The 15216-nt window shown below is 40.6% G+C and overlaps 1 protein-coding gene across 1 annotated transcript in view; it reads left to right on the top strand.

Moving 5' to 3' along the window:
- Positions 1 to 15216, top strand: part of LOC139143731 (titin-like) — a 184781-nt gene that overhangs the window by 107725 nt on the left and 61840 nt on the right. The window contains exons 128-149 of the mRNA XM_070714267.1: positions 15 to 317; positions 695 to 997; positions 1385 to 1687; positions 1832 to 2422; positions 2835 to 3131; positions 3765 to 4067; positions 4218 to 4520; positions 4695 to 5291; positions 5440 to 5742; positions 5885 to 6184; positions 6830 to 7132; positions 7490 to 7792; positions 8163 to 8465; positions 8963 to 9265; positions 9566 to 9868; positions 10195 to 10494; positions 10868 to 11170; positions 11618 to 11920; positions 12276 to 12578; positions 12901 to 13203; positions 13434 to 13730; positions 14042 to 14344. Coding sequence (XP_070570368.1) covers positions 15 to 317; positions 695 to 997; positions 1385 to 1687; positions 1832 to 2422; positions 2835 to 3131; positions 3765 to 4067; positions 4218 to 4520; positions 4695 to 5291; positions 5440 to 5742; positions 5885 to 6184; positions 6830 to 7132; positions 7490 to 7792; positions 8163 to 8465; positions 8963 to 9265; positions 9566 to 9868; positions 10195 to 10494; positions 10868 to 11170; positions 11618 to 11920; positions 12276 to 12578; positions 12901 to 13203; positions 13434 to 13730; positions 14042 to 14344 — 7230 coding nt within the window. The remainder of the gene's footprint in view (positions 1 to 14; positions 318 to 694; positions 998 to 1384; positions 1688 to 1831; positions 2423 to 2834; positions 3132 to 3764; positions 4068 to 4217; positions 4521 to 4694; positions 5292 to 5439; positions 5743 to 5884; positions 6185 to 6829; positions 7133 to 7489; positions 7793 to 8162; positions 8466 to 8962; positions 9266 to 9565; positions 9869 to 10194; positions 10495 to 10867; positions 11171 to 11617; positions 11921 to 12275; positions 12579 to 12900; positions 13204 to 13433; positions 13731 to 14041; positions 14345 to 15216) is intronic.

Genomic DNA, 15216 nt, shown 5'->3' with positions numbered 1-15216 from the left:
TATTTTCCCCTCAGATGTCCCCAAAGCACCAGGCAAGCCTAGAATAATCAACATCGATGCCACTGAAATGACCATCACATGGGTTCCACCACAGTCAGATGGTGGCAGCCCTGTGACAAACTACATCGTTGAGAAATATGACGTCAGCAAAGCCAGATGGAGCAAAGCACACAGAGAAAAGATCACCAACACAACATACACAGTGCTTGATCTGGTTGAAGGCAGTGAATACCAATTCAGAGTTGCTGCTGAAAACAAAGCTGGTGTTGGTCCATTCAGTGAACCCAGTGAAAAGATGATGGCCAAACCACCATATGGTAAGTCAAGATTTGTTTTAAAAGCAAACTCTACTTTTTTCAAGTAATTATGATATTTTGATGATAAAGCTGCAGATTTTACCACATCTTACTTTAGACTTGTACACATGAAGCCAAGGTATTTTAAGAAATATGGTGAAATAAGATTTCTGGTTCAGTATTGTCCAGATCATAACTGATTACAATAGTTGATTTCATACAGTATTGAATGCTAAATCATGCACCTTACATTTTGCATTATTACAATTTGAAAGTACAGGCTACTTCTTCAAAAATTTTCTTCCCATCATACTGTCAAAACTTTTGTTCCTTTAAACAAAAATGTTGTGTTCTTACTCTTTAAAGACAAAATGTTATTATAATTATTCTTATTACAGATGTGCCAGGTCCACCTGGTAAACCAGATATCTCTGATGTGGTAGCAACAGGCATGACACTTTCATGGACAGCGCCAGAGACAGATGGTGGTGCCAAGATCACCAACTACATCGTTGAAAGGAGAGAGAAGTTCAGTACTCGCTGGCTGAGAGTAACACCAGATATCATCACTGAAAGGAATTACAGAGTCACTGAATTAGTTGAAGGAAATCAGTATGAATTCAGAGTGGCAGCTGAAAACAAAGGTGGCATCGGTAAACCAAGTCCGCCATCTGAACCAAAGGTTGCCAAACCACCCTATGGTAAGTCTCTTCAAAGTCCCACAATAACTTGCCTTTCATATGGCTGCTTTTTGTGTAAAAGCAATTTATCATTTTCCATCTCAATGTAGACTTACTATCTTCAATTAATTAAATATGCTTGATAAAGCTCTAAGATGAACTAACACATTCTGAGATATCCATATTTCTCTACTTTCTTCCTCTGCAAAAACAGTTACAAGCTGCGGGATTTCATAGATGGTTCTCAGATTTTTGCACATTCCAACATAATTTTTCAGGCAACAAAAATGTTTTTCTGGCTTTAAATTTGCTACAAACTTTCATTCTTATGGTGTTAATTTTTATTTTCTTGGGTCACTAACAGACAGATTTCTATCTACTCCTTCCTTTCTTACTTCACTCTATCAGACAAGCCAGACGCTCCAGGCCAGCCTGAGATTTCTCAAGTGACCGACAGGTCAATGACCCTCAACTGGACTGCACCACTCTCTGATGGGGGTAGTCCGATCTTCAACTATGTCATTGCTAAGAAAGATAAGTTCAGTCCCAGGTTTACAAGAGTCAATGATTACAATGTACCAGAGACTCACTTCATTGTAACTGACCTTCAGAAGGGTAATGAGTATGAGTTCAGAGTCAGTGCAGAAAACAAAGCTGGTGTCGGAAAGCCAAGTCCTTCATCCAAACCCAAAGTGGCTAAACCACCATATGGTAAGCTTGTGGTCCATTTTCAGCATGCTTGATATTTTAATTCTCATGACAGTGCATGCTGCGGATATTTGTAGAAAATTTAATTTTCAAAATCTGTATCTCATTCCGTTAACTTGATGCACCTCTTTGTCTTTGATATCTCAGATGTACCAGATGCTCCAGGCATCCCTCTCATGTCCGATATCAAACCAACCACTTTGACTCTCTCATGGGCCCAACCAAAAGATGACGGCGGATCACCAGTCACTGGTTATACCGTCGAGAAGAGAGAGAAATTCAGTTCAAGATGGGTCAAGGAGACAGTCAAACCTGTATCAGACACCTCATTCACTGTGAAAGATCTCAAAGAAGGAGTTGACTATGAATTCCGTGTTGTGGCTGACAACAAAGCTGGTTCTGGCACACCCAGCAATCCAGCCGCTCTGAAACTATCTCCACCAGAAGCTCCCAGCAAACCTAACGTCATTGAAGCAACAGCTAACTCAGCCACCATATCCTGGTCTCCACCAGACTCAGATGGTGGTGCTAGAATAACTGGATACATCGTTGAGAGACGTGACATATCCAAAGACCGCTGGGTGAGAGCAATCAGAGGCCTTGTAAAAGATACTACCTTTGTGGTCCCTGACTTGGTGCGTGACACTGAATATGAATTTAGAGTTGCTGCTGAGAACAGTGTTGGAGTTGGTGAACCAAGCAGACCATCAGAATCAGTTGTTGCCAAACCACCATATGGTAAGTAAATCATAAATAAAAAAAATTCATGGAAGAGATTACCTTATGTTGAAGCATTAGTTGTGCGACTCCTGTATAAATACACAAACTATCTAGTCCTCTGAATTTTAAGAATTAAGTGTCATGAACTCAATGCTAAACCTATGAGCTTTGACAACTCAGATCTGAAGCCTATCAATCACATAGCTGTTGTTAGAAATTAGAGATTCTTCTGTTTGATGTTGCCATATTTCACCAGAGGGTGAATATCGGTCACCAAGGCCACAGGTAAGTGCTGCAAAGAAGTGAAAATCACTTATATTTGGCAGAAATTTTCTATGTTCCTCCGTGTTCCTTCTTGTTATCTATCTTTGAAACTCAAAACTTCTGTCCTTATTCTGGAGGCAAATAATAATTACCTTGACTCATACAGATGTACCTGGTGCACCTGGAATACCTGAAATATCCAACGTGACAAGGAGTTCCATGAACCTGTCATGGACAGCGCCAATCTCTGACGGCGGCAATAAAATCACTGACTATATCATTGACAAGAAGGATAGATTCAGTTCTAGATGGCTGCCAGCCGCAAAGACCAACAAGTTGTCTTGCACCGTGACAAACCTCAGAGAAGGATCTGAATACCAGTACCGTGTCAGTGCAGTCAATGATGCTGGTGTTGGTGCTCAAAGTGAACCTTCCATAGCAACCGTTGCTAAGGACCCATACAGTAAGTGGCGTGCATGCCACTATGATATTGAGTCCCAGCTCAGCAGTTTGCATGGCTTCTCTGCATGGAATCTCAGTGGAAATGTTGTCATTCATTCAAGTAATCCCAATTGTACAGAATATATGAGACTGCATGGCTTCCCGCATGCACCATACTAGGAAAATCTTCAATGTTGTTCACAGAGTCCTTCAGAAGGCGTACTGTGGTTTCCTAGTATCCACATTGATGGATAATTGTAGGCTATACTCATACAGGTCTGTGAGAGACCTTGCATGGTTCTATTTAAGAAGATGCCTGATTCCAATGCCAAATTCTAATTGTTATAATCCACACCTTGGTCTTCTTCCTTCCCCACTAAACACCGATGTTCAATCTTGTTCTGTCATCTGTTCTTCATTCTTACTGGCATACATGCACTACAGTGCAGAGATGTGCAGATAACATTTCTGTTGTGCATGTTTGAGATAACAATCAGTCGATTTTGTATTGGTCAGACTGTTTCATTACTTTCTGATTTGCTGACTACTTTACCTCAACCTGCATGAGATTTTGTATGCTGATGGTCTTGTCAAGATTGGCAAACTTCCTGTGTGATTTGCAATCTACAATTATGATGGCATTCTTTCTTGTTAGCTGTTCCTGGTGCTCCTGAGACACCCATAGTGACATCAGTCACTCATAACTCAGTGACTCTCACCTGGACACCTCCCAGATCTGATGGCGGAAGTGAGATCCTGGGCTACATCGTGGAACGCAAGGACAGATTTGCTGTGAAGTGGACAAAGGCTAACGCCATCAGAGTTCAAGACACGACATTCACTGTGGACTTGCTCAGAGTGGGTTCTGAGTATCAGTTCAGAGTTACTGCTGAGAACAAGGCAGGCCTTGGTAAACCAAGTGATGCAACAGCTCCTGTACTGGTCAAACATCCTTATGGTAAGGCAGCATCAAGTTTATCAGCATGCTGCATGATCAACACTGTGGACAAGCTCTCCTTTCTTTCAGGTTTACATTTTTTAACCCTTTCTTTTAAAGGATGAGTTTTACTGTTGTTTAGTAATATTATGTGTTTCTGTCTTCTCACAGATGTACCTGATGCCCCTGGCAAACCCAGCATTGTATCAAGCACCGCGTCATCGGTCAACTTGAAATGGACGGCACCATTGTCTGATGGTGGCGCACCAATCACAGGATACATTGTTGAAAAGAAAGAGCAATTCTCAAGCAGATGGACCAAGGCAACAGCATTCTCTGTTTCTGAAACACACTGCACCATCAGTGAACTCACATCTGGAGCCACTTATGAATTCCGAGTCATCGCTGAGAACAAGGCTGGTGTCAGTAATCCAAGTCCGTCATCTGGATCTGTGGTTATTAAACTACCTTATGGTAAGTGTTAAAAATGACCTTTCATGCCTAAATATTCAGTCATACACTTTTACATCTCTCTTCATATACTTTCCTTAAAGTCTCTAAACCTCATATTTGGCTTGGGTCTTTCCTTTTATTTCTGATTCCATCTTCAACCATCTCTACTCTTCTTTCTCTGAACACTTTCTTCAGACGTCCCCGGAAGCCCAAGCAAACCAAGCATAACTGGCACAACAGCCAGGAGTATAACACTCGGCTGGAAACCACCAAAAGACGATGGCGGTAGTCCCATCACAGGTTATGTTGTGGAGCAGAAAGAAGCTTTCAGTGCCAGATGGACCGTGGTAGAGAGGTGTGCAGAAACATCAGTCACAGTGCGCAACCTGACAGAGAATGCTGAATACCAGTTCCGCATTTCCGCTGAGAACAAGGCTGGAACTGGAAAGCCAGGTGAACCATCAGATGTCACAGTCGCCAAGCCACCGTACACAGTACCAGATGCTCCTGGAAAACCACAAATCACATCTGTCTCAGCAACAGCCATTTCTCTGAAGTGGACAACACCACTTTCAGATGGTGGCTCACCGATCACTGGCTATTTCATCGAGCAACGTGAGAAGTATGGAACATGGATCAGAGCCAACGTGTCTTCTGTGAGAGAGACCACTTTCACAGCCACTCATCTAAGAGAGGGCGCTGAATATGAATTCCGTGTAGCAGCAGAGAACAAAGCTGGTATTGGCAAATTCAGTGAATCAACATCTCCAACTCTTGCTAAACCACCCTATGGTAAGTCATCAGCAACAGCAGCAGGACAGGAGAGCAATATCAGACACAGTCTATTTCTTCCATTTTGTTCTTTTTTCTCTTTTCTATTGCATCTACAGTGGCATCTTTTTTCATCACTTTCTTTCATCTTTCTTTCACCTCATCTCAGATGTCCCTGGTCCTCCAGGTAGACCTGACATTGTCACTGTCAATGCCCATGACATGACCCTGACCTGGACACCACCAGTATCAGATGGTGGCAGTGAGATCACCAGCTATGTGGTTGAAATGCAGGAGACAATGAAACACAGGTGGACCAAGGCTACTATGGTACCTGTTGTCGGCACAACAGTGACTGTTACTGATCTAGTCACAGGTTCTGAGTATAGATTCCGTGTCAGTGCTCAGAACGCTGCTGGAGTCGGCAAACCAAGTCAAGAATCAGCAGCCAGAGTTGCTAAACCTCCATATGGTAAGATATCAATGATGTGATATTGCATGCATAGCCCAGTAGATTCATCAATATGCATGCATCGGTCGAAGCCGTTTCCTTTAGGATCAAGGCTGTTTAATGCTCTAATGGAGACTGTAATGTTATCAATCATATCTTTCAGATGTTCCAGGACCACCTAGACGACCAAAAGTAACAACAACTGACAGTACCAGCATTGCCCTGATATGGTCACCACCAGACAATGATGGAGGCAGTCCAATAACAGGGTACATCATCGAAAAGAGAGAGAAATTTGGCAGATGGGCAAGAGCAACTCAGGAAACTGAGCTTGAAACATCTGCTACTGTGACAGGTCTGCTCCAAGGTCATGAGTACGAGTTCAGAGTGGCAGCTGAGAACAAGGCTGGTGTTGGAGAACCCAGTGAACCATCAGAACCAAGAATTGCCAAACCACCATATGGTAAGTAAATATGTGTGTATAGCAGACAGCATGACCTCTGCATGACCTCTGCATGGCCAATTCCTAATTCAAGGTAAGGTAAGTGATGTGGCGCTAACTCCTCCAGCTAAAACACAAAAGGTATAGTATTGCTTGTGAGTGATTTCCCTGTTTGAGCATGGTCTCTGCTGCATGGATAAATGAGTTGTGAATTGGCATGGATGGAGTCGTGTGATGGCTTTGATGAGTGTATTAGTAATGATTAAACTCAATTAAATGGAGCATGGCTTTTATTTTCTTCTTACAAACTATCCTGCACTGAGTGACTACAAATTATAGAGCAACTTTTAGACAAGGTGGTCCAATCATTTTCCAACTACAATTTATGATCTTCATGCATTTGAAATTTCCCTGATATACGTATGTGACAAGAGTTAACAACACATGTAGCATAGAGCTTGAATTACTCGAAGTGTGTAGCATGTGCATGCACCAGCAGTATGTGTATGCCATATAATGCATGCATACAAGCGACCCTAAATGCAGATACTTCCCATAGAATGCATGTGTAAGCATACATGCATGGAGGTTGTGTGTTATCCATTGGACGTAAGGAAGTTTGTTCCAAGACAAGTCACTCAACCAATTTTTGGTAACTCGGTGTAGATGTACCAAGTGCACCTGGAATGCCATCTGTGAGTGATGTCACAGCTACATCCATGACTGTTAATTGGACGGCACCTGAGGACGATGGAGGTGCTGCAGTGACTGGCTACTTTGTCGAAAAGAAGGACAGCTTCTCAACCAGATGGACCAGAGTCAACCATGCACCTGTCAAAGACACTACACTCACTATTACTGATCTCAGAGAAAACAGTGAATACCAGTACCGCGTCTTTGCTGAAAACAAAGCTGGTCTTAGCAAACCAAGTCAACCATCAAGGAGTGTCCTTGCAAAACCACCATATGGTAAGTCTTAGCAAATGGTTTCTTTTCATCAGAGATGAAGAAATATTTCAAATTTTCAATGAAATTGTGCCAATTTATTTATTCAAGGTAAGACCATTGCCATATGTAAAATATGGTAATTAAATCAGTATTGCAGTGCTCAGTAAGACTTTCAAACCTAACTATAATTGGCCTTACTGTACTGAATATTTGGAACATAAGTGCTGGTCCTTCTGTTAAAAAAAAAGAATTATATCCTGCAGTTTTCCACATTCAGTGCAAAGTGTCTAAGCTTATGAACTGGGATTAAAATTCAAATATTATCCGTAAGGAAAGGATACTAAGTTGATGGCTGATTTCACTCTGTTTAAATTCAAGGTTTGCCTGATAGTCCTGGAGAACCAACCATTACTGCTGTGGACAGCACTGAAATGACCCTTTCATGGTCTCCACCATTGAGAGATGGCGGAAGTCCCATCACTGGCTATTACATTGATCGCCGTGACAACTACAGTTCAAGGTGGATGAGGGCAAACAGAGAAGCTGTGTTGGATACAACATACACAGTGACTGGATTGTCCAAGGGAACTACATACCAATACAGAATCAGTGCTGAAAACAAGGCTGGAATCGGTAAACTCAGTGAACCATCTGTTTCCAGAGAAGCCAAGCCTCCATATGGTAAATGCCTTTGCTTTACCTTATCACTTTGCCGTACTAGTGATTTTCTCAAGTTGTACCCCCATATGCAAACTTTATCGTAACGATCATAAGTTGGCCAATTTTTAGAAAGCAATGCAGATAAACAGTGAAGAAGACATCACTAGGTTTTGATGCATGGATAAAAAAATACCTAAAGTTTTCACATTGAAGGCTGTTTGAGTAAAATGCCTGCTTTCTTTCTGTCTGCTCAGGGGAGTGCTTTGTGTTATATTTGGTGTTCATTGGTCCAAAAAGACCATTGATAATTGATGCTGTATGCAGAAATGTCCCACAAAAAGTAAAATTATAAATTTTTCATCTGAAAGATATGATCACTTTTTATTTGTAGATGCTCCACAAGCTCCTGGAACTCCAGAAGTTTCCAACATCAACAAGACTAACATGACGCTCACATGGACACCTCCACGTTCCGATGGTGGTGCACCGATCACAGGCTACATCATTGAAATGAAGGAAGGATTTGGAATCAAGTGGATCCGTGTCAACTATGAAGATGTCACAGACTTGACTTTCAAGGTCACTAAACTCACTGAAGGTCAACAGTATCAGTTCAGAGTGTCGGCTGAAAACAAAGCTGGCGTTGGTAAACCAAGCCAGCCATCTCAAACCAAGGTTGCCAAATCACCCTATGGTAAGCATCGACGTCTAATTTGAGCATTCTCAACTGGGCAGAAAGCTTTCGTAATCTTTTGTTTGACAAGAGTGGAGGTCATTGGATAAAGGCATTACATTGGTTGATGAATTAATCACCAGTAACCTAAGGGGTACTTAAGTAGTGTGAGGAATATAGTACATAAGTGAAGGACCCCTGTAAAACCTTTTTAGTTCATATCCACAGGTTTATGTCCACTCATCTACACTCATGCCTTATATACTGTATTCTACTGAAAAATATTTCTGGAAATAAGCAGATATTCTAAATATTTCAACTATCATGTTGACATACTTTTATTATAAGTAGCTTATTGTGTGTATGTTTAATCTGTCATTCACCATAAATATTTGAAACTCAAGAAGACAAGGGAAAAAAATCAGCAATTTGTGACAGTCTGATGGTATATCCCAATAATACTTATTCTTGTATGCATGGGAGTCACAATATCTTTGGAACTGTTCTGCTTTTCACAGATCTTGCAAGTCCTCCAAGTAAACCTGTGGTATCCAACATCACTGAAACATCGATGACATTGACATGGAACAGACCAGTGTCTGACGGAGGTGCTGCAGTGACCGGTTACATCATTGAGAGACGTGAACGTTTCAGTACAAGATGGACAGCAGTCAACACTGTCCCTGTGACAGCTTCCACTTACACGGTCACTGGTCTTACTGAAGGAAACGAGTATGAATTCCACATCCTGGCAGAGAATGCTGCTGGTGTTAGCAAACCAAGTGATGCATCTGATGCCAAGGTTGCTAAACCACCATATGGTGAGTATATTTCATGCAAGTTTCCTTCATGATATTTTCATTTCATTTCATTCTTTTTGTGTCCAAAAATCAAGTGTAAGTGTCAGATATAGTATGGAATCTTCAACACCTTTCAAAGTACAAGTTAAAGTATATTTTTCTTGTATAATAAGGTATCTTATGGTACTGAACATGGTTTGTATCTTTGATAAACAGCAATCTTTGTAATCAAGTATTTGACAAACAGCATGAATTCTGAATATTTCCTCATCTTGAATTTTGATATCACTCTGTAAATGTCTTGTTATTTATCATCCATAGATGTTCCAGGCCCACCTGGAAGTCCAACCTTTGTCTCAGTCGATTCCACCGCAATGACCATCACATGGACACCACCAGTCTCTGATGGAGGTGCTCCTATAACCGGCTACATCATTGAAAAGCGTGACACTGCCAAGGCAAGATGGACGCTAGCAACCAGGAGACCCGTCACTGAGTTGACCTACACTGTTACTGACCTCATCCAGAACACTAGATATGAATTCCGTGTGAGTGCTGAGAACAAAGCTGGTGTTGGCAAGCCAAGCTACCCATCAGACTCAAGAGTTGCCAAACCACCATATGGTAAGACAGCCAGTGTTCTAACCTTTATTTATAATTCAAGTGTCAAAACTAAGAATGAAACAGGTGAATTTTGCACACATAAACTAATAAACTGGTAAAATTGTGTGACAATGAAAAAATGATAAAATTTCAGAAGATCTGTAGTGTGCTTGTAAATAGTGTTTGCACACCACTGGGGAGTGTTGCCGTTGTTTCCAGCAATCATCTATTACAGTATTCGACATTGAATTTTAGAAGAGGTGACATATAACATGTCATATAGTAGTTGGTATGCCTTCACCATTACACTACCTTATTTACTAACTGACATCCCTTTTTCCAAATAGATGCTCCTGATTCACCTGGCACACCTGAGATCACCAAGGTCGATGCAACTGAGATGACTCTGTCATGGACTCCACCACTCTCTGATGGGGGTAATCCAGTCACCTCATACATTGTTGAAGCCAAAGAAGCCTTTGCCACCAGATGGCATGTCGCCAAAGCCAATGTACTCAATACAGAGGCTATGGTGTCACACTTGAAACAAGGAGCTACTTATGAATTCAGAATCATGGCTGTGAACAAAGCTGGTCCTGGCAAACCTAGCGAGTCTTCAAGACCGACAGTCGCCAAACCACCATATGGTAAGCTCAAGATTCTGATTTCTCAAAATCTTGCTGAAATTTCTCAATCTCTTTTAAAATATCAATTATCTTGATGAACAGCAAAAGAAATCAGCAACTGAGACCAAAATGTAGGTTTGATTAATGTGAATATTTGCTTCCTTACTACCATACAGTTTTTCAGTCTTGCTGTGTTCAATTGTAGAAAGCAATCGGTAGATATTGCATTGAGTTTGCTAGACAATGTCTATTACTGGTTATTTGAAATAGTTGCCAGATAACATTGAAAAACTCTATGGTAATGTGTGTATTTACATAAAGAGAGAAGGTGATTTTACTGCCGACATTACATACAAACCTGTAATTTTTCTGTTTTTTGCATTGTGTAATGCAGATGCTCCAAGTGCACCTGGTGAGCCAATTATCTCCAACATCACCAGTACATCAGTGACGTTGTCATGGACACCACCACTGTCTGATGGTGGCAGCCCCATCACTGGATACCTTGTTGAAAAGAAGGACAGATTTGCATCTCGATGGAGCAAGATAGAACAGCTGTCAAGCACTGAGACAACTGCTACTATTGACAGACTGGCTGAAGGCAACATCTATGAATTCAGAGTTCTGGCTGAGAACAGGGCTGGATTTGGTACACCAAGTGAACCATCAGCCTCTGTCACTCCCAAACCTAAATATGGTGAGTCAACAACTTGATAAACTCATCTTTACATTCAAAACAGCAAAGTTTCAAAGATGCAAGTCAGTTATCTTCAAGAAAATAAGTTTATAATGTAGACATTTGCAGAAGCTGACTGTCCACCCTTGTTTCACTATCATCTAAAATAAAGAATATTTCTGTATTGAATCTGTTTTTGGAAGATTTATATGTATATACGTTAATGACAGGACATTTTTGCATAAGCTTTCATTTCCTGCAATTTCCTTCATTAGATGCTGCAGTAAATGAATCATGTGTGAAAAAGTAAAGCATAAAATGAAAAGATGTGAAAAGTACCCAAAGAATATCAAAATGAAGCAAACTTTATAATTTGTGATTTGTTATAAAAGACCACTGCAAATAGTTATCTGTGAGGAAGCATTTTACAGTCTCTAACACTTGTTTGATGTCATTGTCTCATTTCAGTGGTTCCTGATGCTCCTGGTGCTCCATCCATCACTGATGCCACAAGCAGTTCAATGACCCTGACATGGACGCCACCAATCAATGATGGCGGTGCTCCAGTCACTGGCTACGTCATTGAGAAACGTGATCTGAGATCTGGCAGATGGACCAGAGCACGCAGAGACACTGTAACCACGACTACCTGCATTGTTAAAGATCTGATTGAAGACAATAGATATGAATTCAGAGTATATGCAGAGAATGCCGCTGGTGTTGGCAAAGCTAGCGATACATCGGCTGTGAGAATTGCCAAACCGCCATATGGTATGTGACATTAATTTTTCTTTTAATTGGGCTTACCACTATGATTGTCTTCGCTATTGAATTTTTTCCCATATCAATAATTGTTTTCATATTGTAATTCTCTGAGTCTTGTCAAAGCAGAACTATTCTTACGATCAAATTAAATTTCATCAAGAGCAGTTAGAGAGTTATAAAATTTTCTACTGACAGAAAATGTGTATAATGTTAACATATTTAACATAGTTTACCATGCCCATATTACTGTTATACATAGTCTAGTCATAAATTAATTCCAATGTGCCAGTAAGGCAAAAAATCACTGGCAAAAAAATAGAGAGTAAATGTGAATGGCTAATGATTTCTGATTGGTTCACAGATGTACCAGGTGCACCTGGCAAACCTGAAATCAGGGCAGTAGACAGCACCCACATCACTCTAACTTGGACACCTCCTAAATCTGACGGTGGAAGCAAGATCCATGGTTATATCATTGAAAGACAAGATAAACGTAGCAGAAGATGGCTGAAAGCCAACAGAGAGGTTGTCATGGATACCAGTTACACAGTGACTGGTCTGCTAGAAGGCATGGAGTATGAATTCAGGGTCTCTGCTGAGAACAAGGCTGGTGTTGGCAAACCAAGTGAACCAACAGAACCAGTTACCGCCAAACTGCCATATGGTAAGATTTTCTAATGCAAAACTAGGAAGAGGCCCATTTGATACCAAAACTAATAATTATGTCATCATTTTGTGAAAAACTGTGCAATCAAAATTCAAATCTTCGCTCAAGAGGAAAGAGTGATCATAATGTAACCCAAACAGCACATCCTGGGAATTTTCATATACTTGTTAGGTCAGTGGTACCCACAATTTTAATCTTTTCAAAGTGTTTTTGCAGTGTATTATGTGTATGATAATATTTCTTGTTTGATGCCATAAGGTAAAATGCTTTAATGTTGTATGACCATGACAGTCCTAAAATTATATGTCTGATTTTACAGATCCTCCTGGTGCCCCTGACATGCCATACATCATTGAGGTAACAGCCAAAACCATGACTCTCAACTGGTCACCACCAAGCTCTGATGGTGGATCACCAATCACTGGATACTACCTGGAAAGGAAAGACCAGACAACTACACGATGGGTTAGAGTCAACAGATACAGCATACAGGACACCACACTTACAGTGACAGATCTCAGAGAGGGACACGAATATGAATTCAGAGTTTCTGCTGAGAACAAAGCTGGTCTTGGTCCTGCCAGTGAGACTGCTGGGCCAAGAGTTGCCAAACCACCATACAGTAAGTGTGATTGGTTAAAAACTTTTTGGGTTTTTTTGTGAAAAAATTACACTGGTGCATTTTGAATAACATTTAATACTAGAATTCTGAAAAATGAAAGATTTAATAGAATATTGATAATTTGATTCTGCCACTTTCAAAATTGCAAGTACTTTCGATACTTTTGGGAATTTGATGTGCAGTTAAATTCACGACAACTTGACATTTATGATGCAATGATCATCTTCCAGATGTGCCCGGCATACCCGGAACTCCACAGATTACGGATGTAACTGCCAGATCCATCAGCATTGCATGGAAAGCACCTGCATCAGATGGTGGAAGTCCAATCACAAGCTATGTCATTGAAAAGAAAGAGCCATTTACCAGTCGATGGACGTACGTCACCAAAGTACCAGAAACTGCTTTCACGGTTACCGGTCTACATGAAGGCCATGAGTATGAATTCAGGGTTGCTGCTGAGAACAGGGCTGGTATTGGAGGTCCTAGCCACCCATCACAATCTACAGTGGCCAAACCACCATATGGTGAGTTGTGATCTAACTTTATTGAGAAAGATTTCAAGTTTGGACAATTTTGCAATTAATTAAAGAATATCAGATGATGCCACCCATCCTCTGTAGACATCTCTGTGTTTACATCGAGAAACTGTTTTTACATCGAGAAAATCTTCATGTACAAAAGTTTTATAAATTTTGGTCACAATCTGATGAAGTTGTTTCAACAAAAATAAACAAATTGCATAGGATAACATATCATCTTTCACACAAACAAAACATGAAACATCCAAACCTAAATCTGAATGAAATACCTTTGTTTTTATTTTCTTATCATCTAGATCCACCTGGTGCTCCAGCTAAACCAAGTGTTACAGACATCTCTGAAACTTCAATGACACTCACCTGGAAACCACCAGTCTCTGATGGTGGCAGTCCGATCACAGGTTACTTCGTTGAAATGAAAGAGAAATATGCATACAAATGGTCACTTGTCAATCCAGTGGCCATCTCTGATCTGACTTACACTGTCACCGGACTCACTGCTCACTCTGAGTATGAATTCCGTGTGATTGCTGAAAACAAAGCTGGTCCTGGACAACCCAGTGATTCCACTGGTCCTAAGGTTGCCAAACCACCATATGGTAAGAAGGGAACTCTACGGAATGCATGGTCAACAGCAAATAAATGAAACAATTCGACAAATGCATGTTGTCTATAAGTGTGTTATTCCCTGATTGACACCAGTCTTTTAACCCCTAGCCACATTCTGTAGCTTCTATTGATTCATAGTTTGGTATAATAAGCATGCTTTCTTCAGGCAAAGTGTAAGCGCCACAGTTACTTTCCATTATTTTGGTTAAATTACAGTGCGTTTCACCTAGGTACCGCAACTCAGCGTATGAGACGGACACAATCCACGTACAAAACAAACGATTAGCTTGGTTATCACGACACATTTAAATGCCCCCGTCTCATTATGGGGCAGCCGCTCTGTCTAGACTGAGAGATACACTTTATGTACAATGTGTGTCTTTTTAGTTAGTTTCTGTTGAGAATAACTTCACCTCTTGAACTCTTAGCTGAAATTGTAAAAAAAAACCAGTTACAATGTAGATCAAGTGTATCTCTGAGTCTAGACTGCGGCGGTCCTATGCTGGTTTACTGTAATCAATCGATGAGTCGGTAGCTTTGAAATGTGTCGTGATACCCAAGCTAATCGTGTATTTTGTTCATGAAATTTGTTCGTCTCATACGCTGAGTTGCGGTACCTATGTGAAACGCACTGTAGTGTTTTCAGTCTAGTGTAATATGCAAGCTGTACCAGTGAATGAGATGATAATACTTTTGCTTGTGTGAAAAAAAGAAAAAATGCTATTCAAAAGTCTTTTGTATATTTGTCACGGCATGGTGTGTGTTCTTTGTGTATGAGTGAAATAGAAAGAGAGATGGCATAAAAATAAGATGCCAATGTATTGTCTGGTAGTGTGCTTGAGTGTTATTAAAAATAAGCTGG

This window comes from Ptychodera flava, chromosome 11 (assembly GCF_041260155.1).
Source record: "Ptychodera flava strain L36383 chromosome 11, AS_Pfla_20210202, whole genome shotgun sequence".
NCBI lineage: Eukaryota > Metazoa > Hemichordata > Enteropneusta > Ptychoderidae > Ptychodera > Ptychodera flava.
This window is presented reverse-complemented; position numbering and strand designations above follow the sequence as displayed.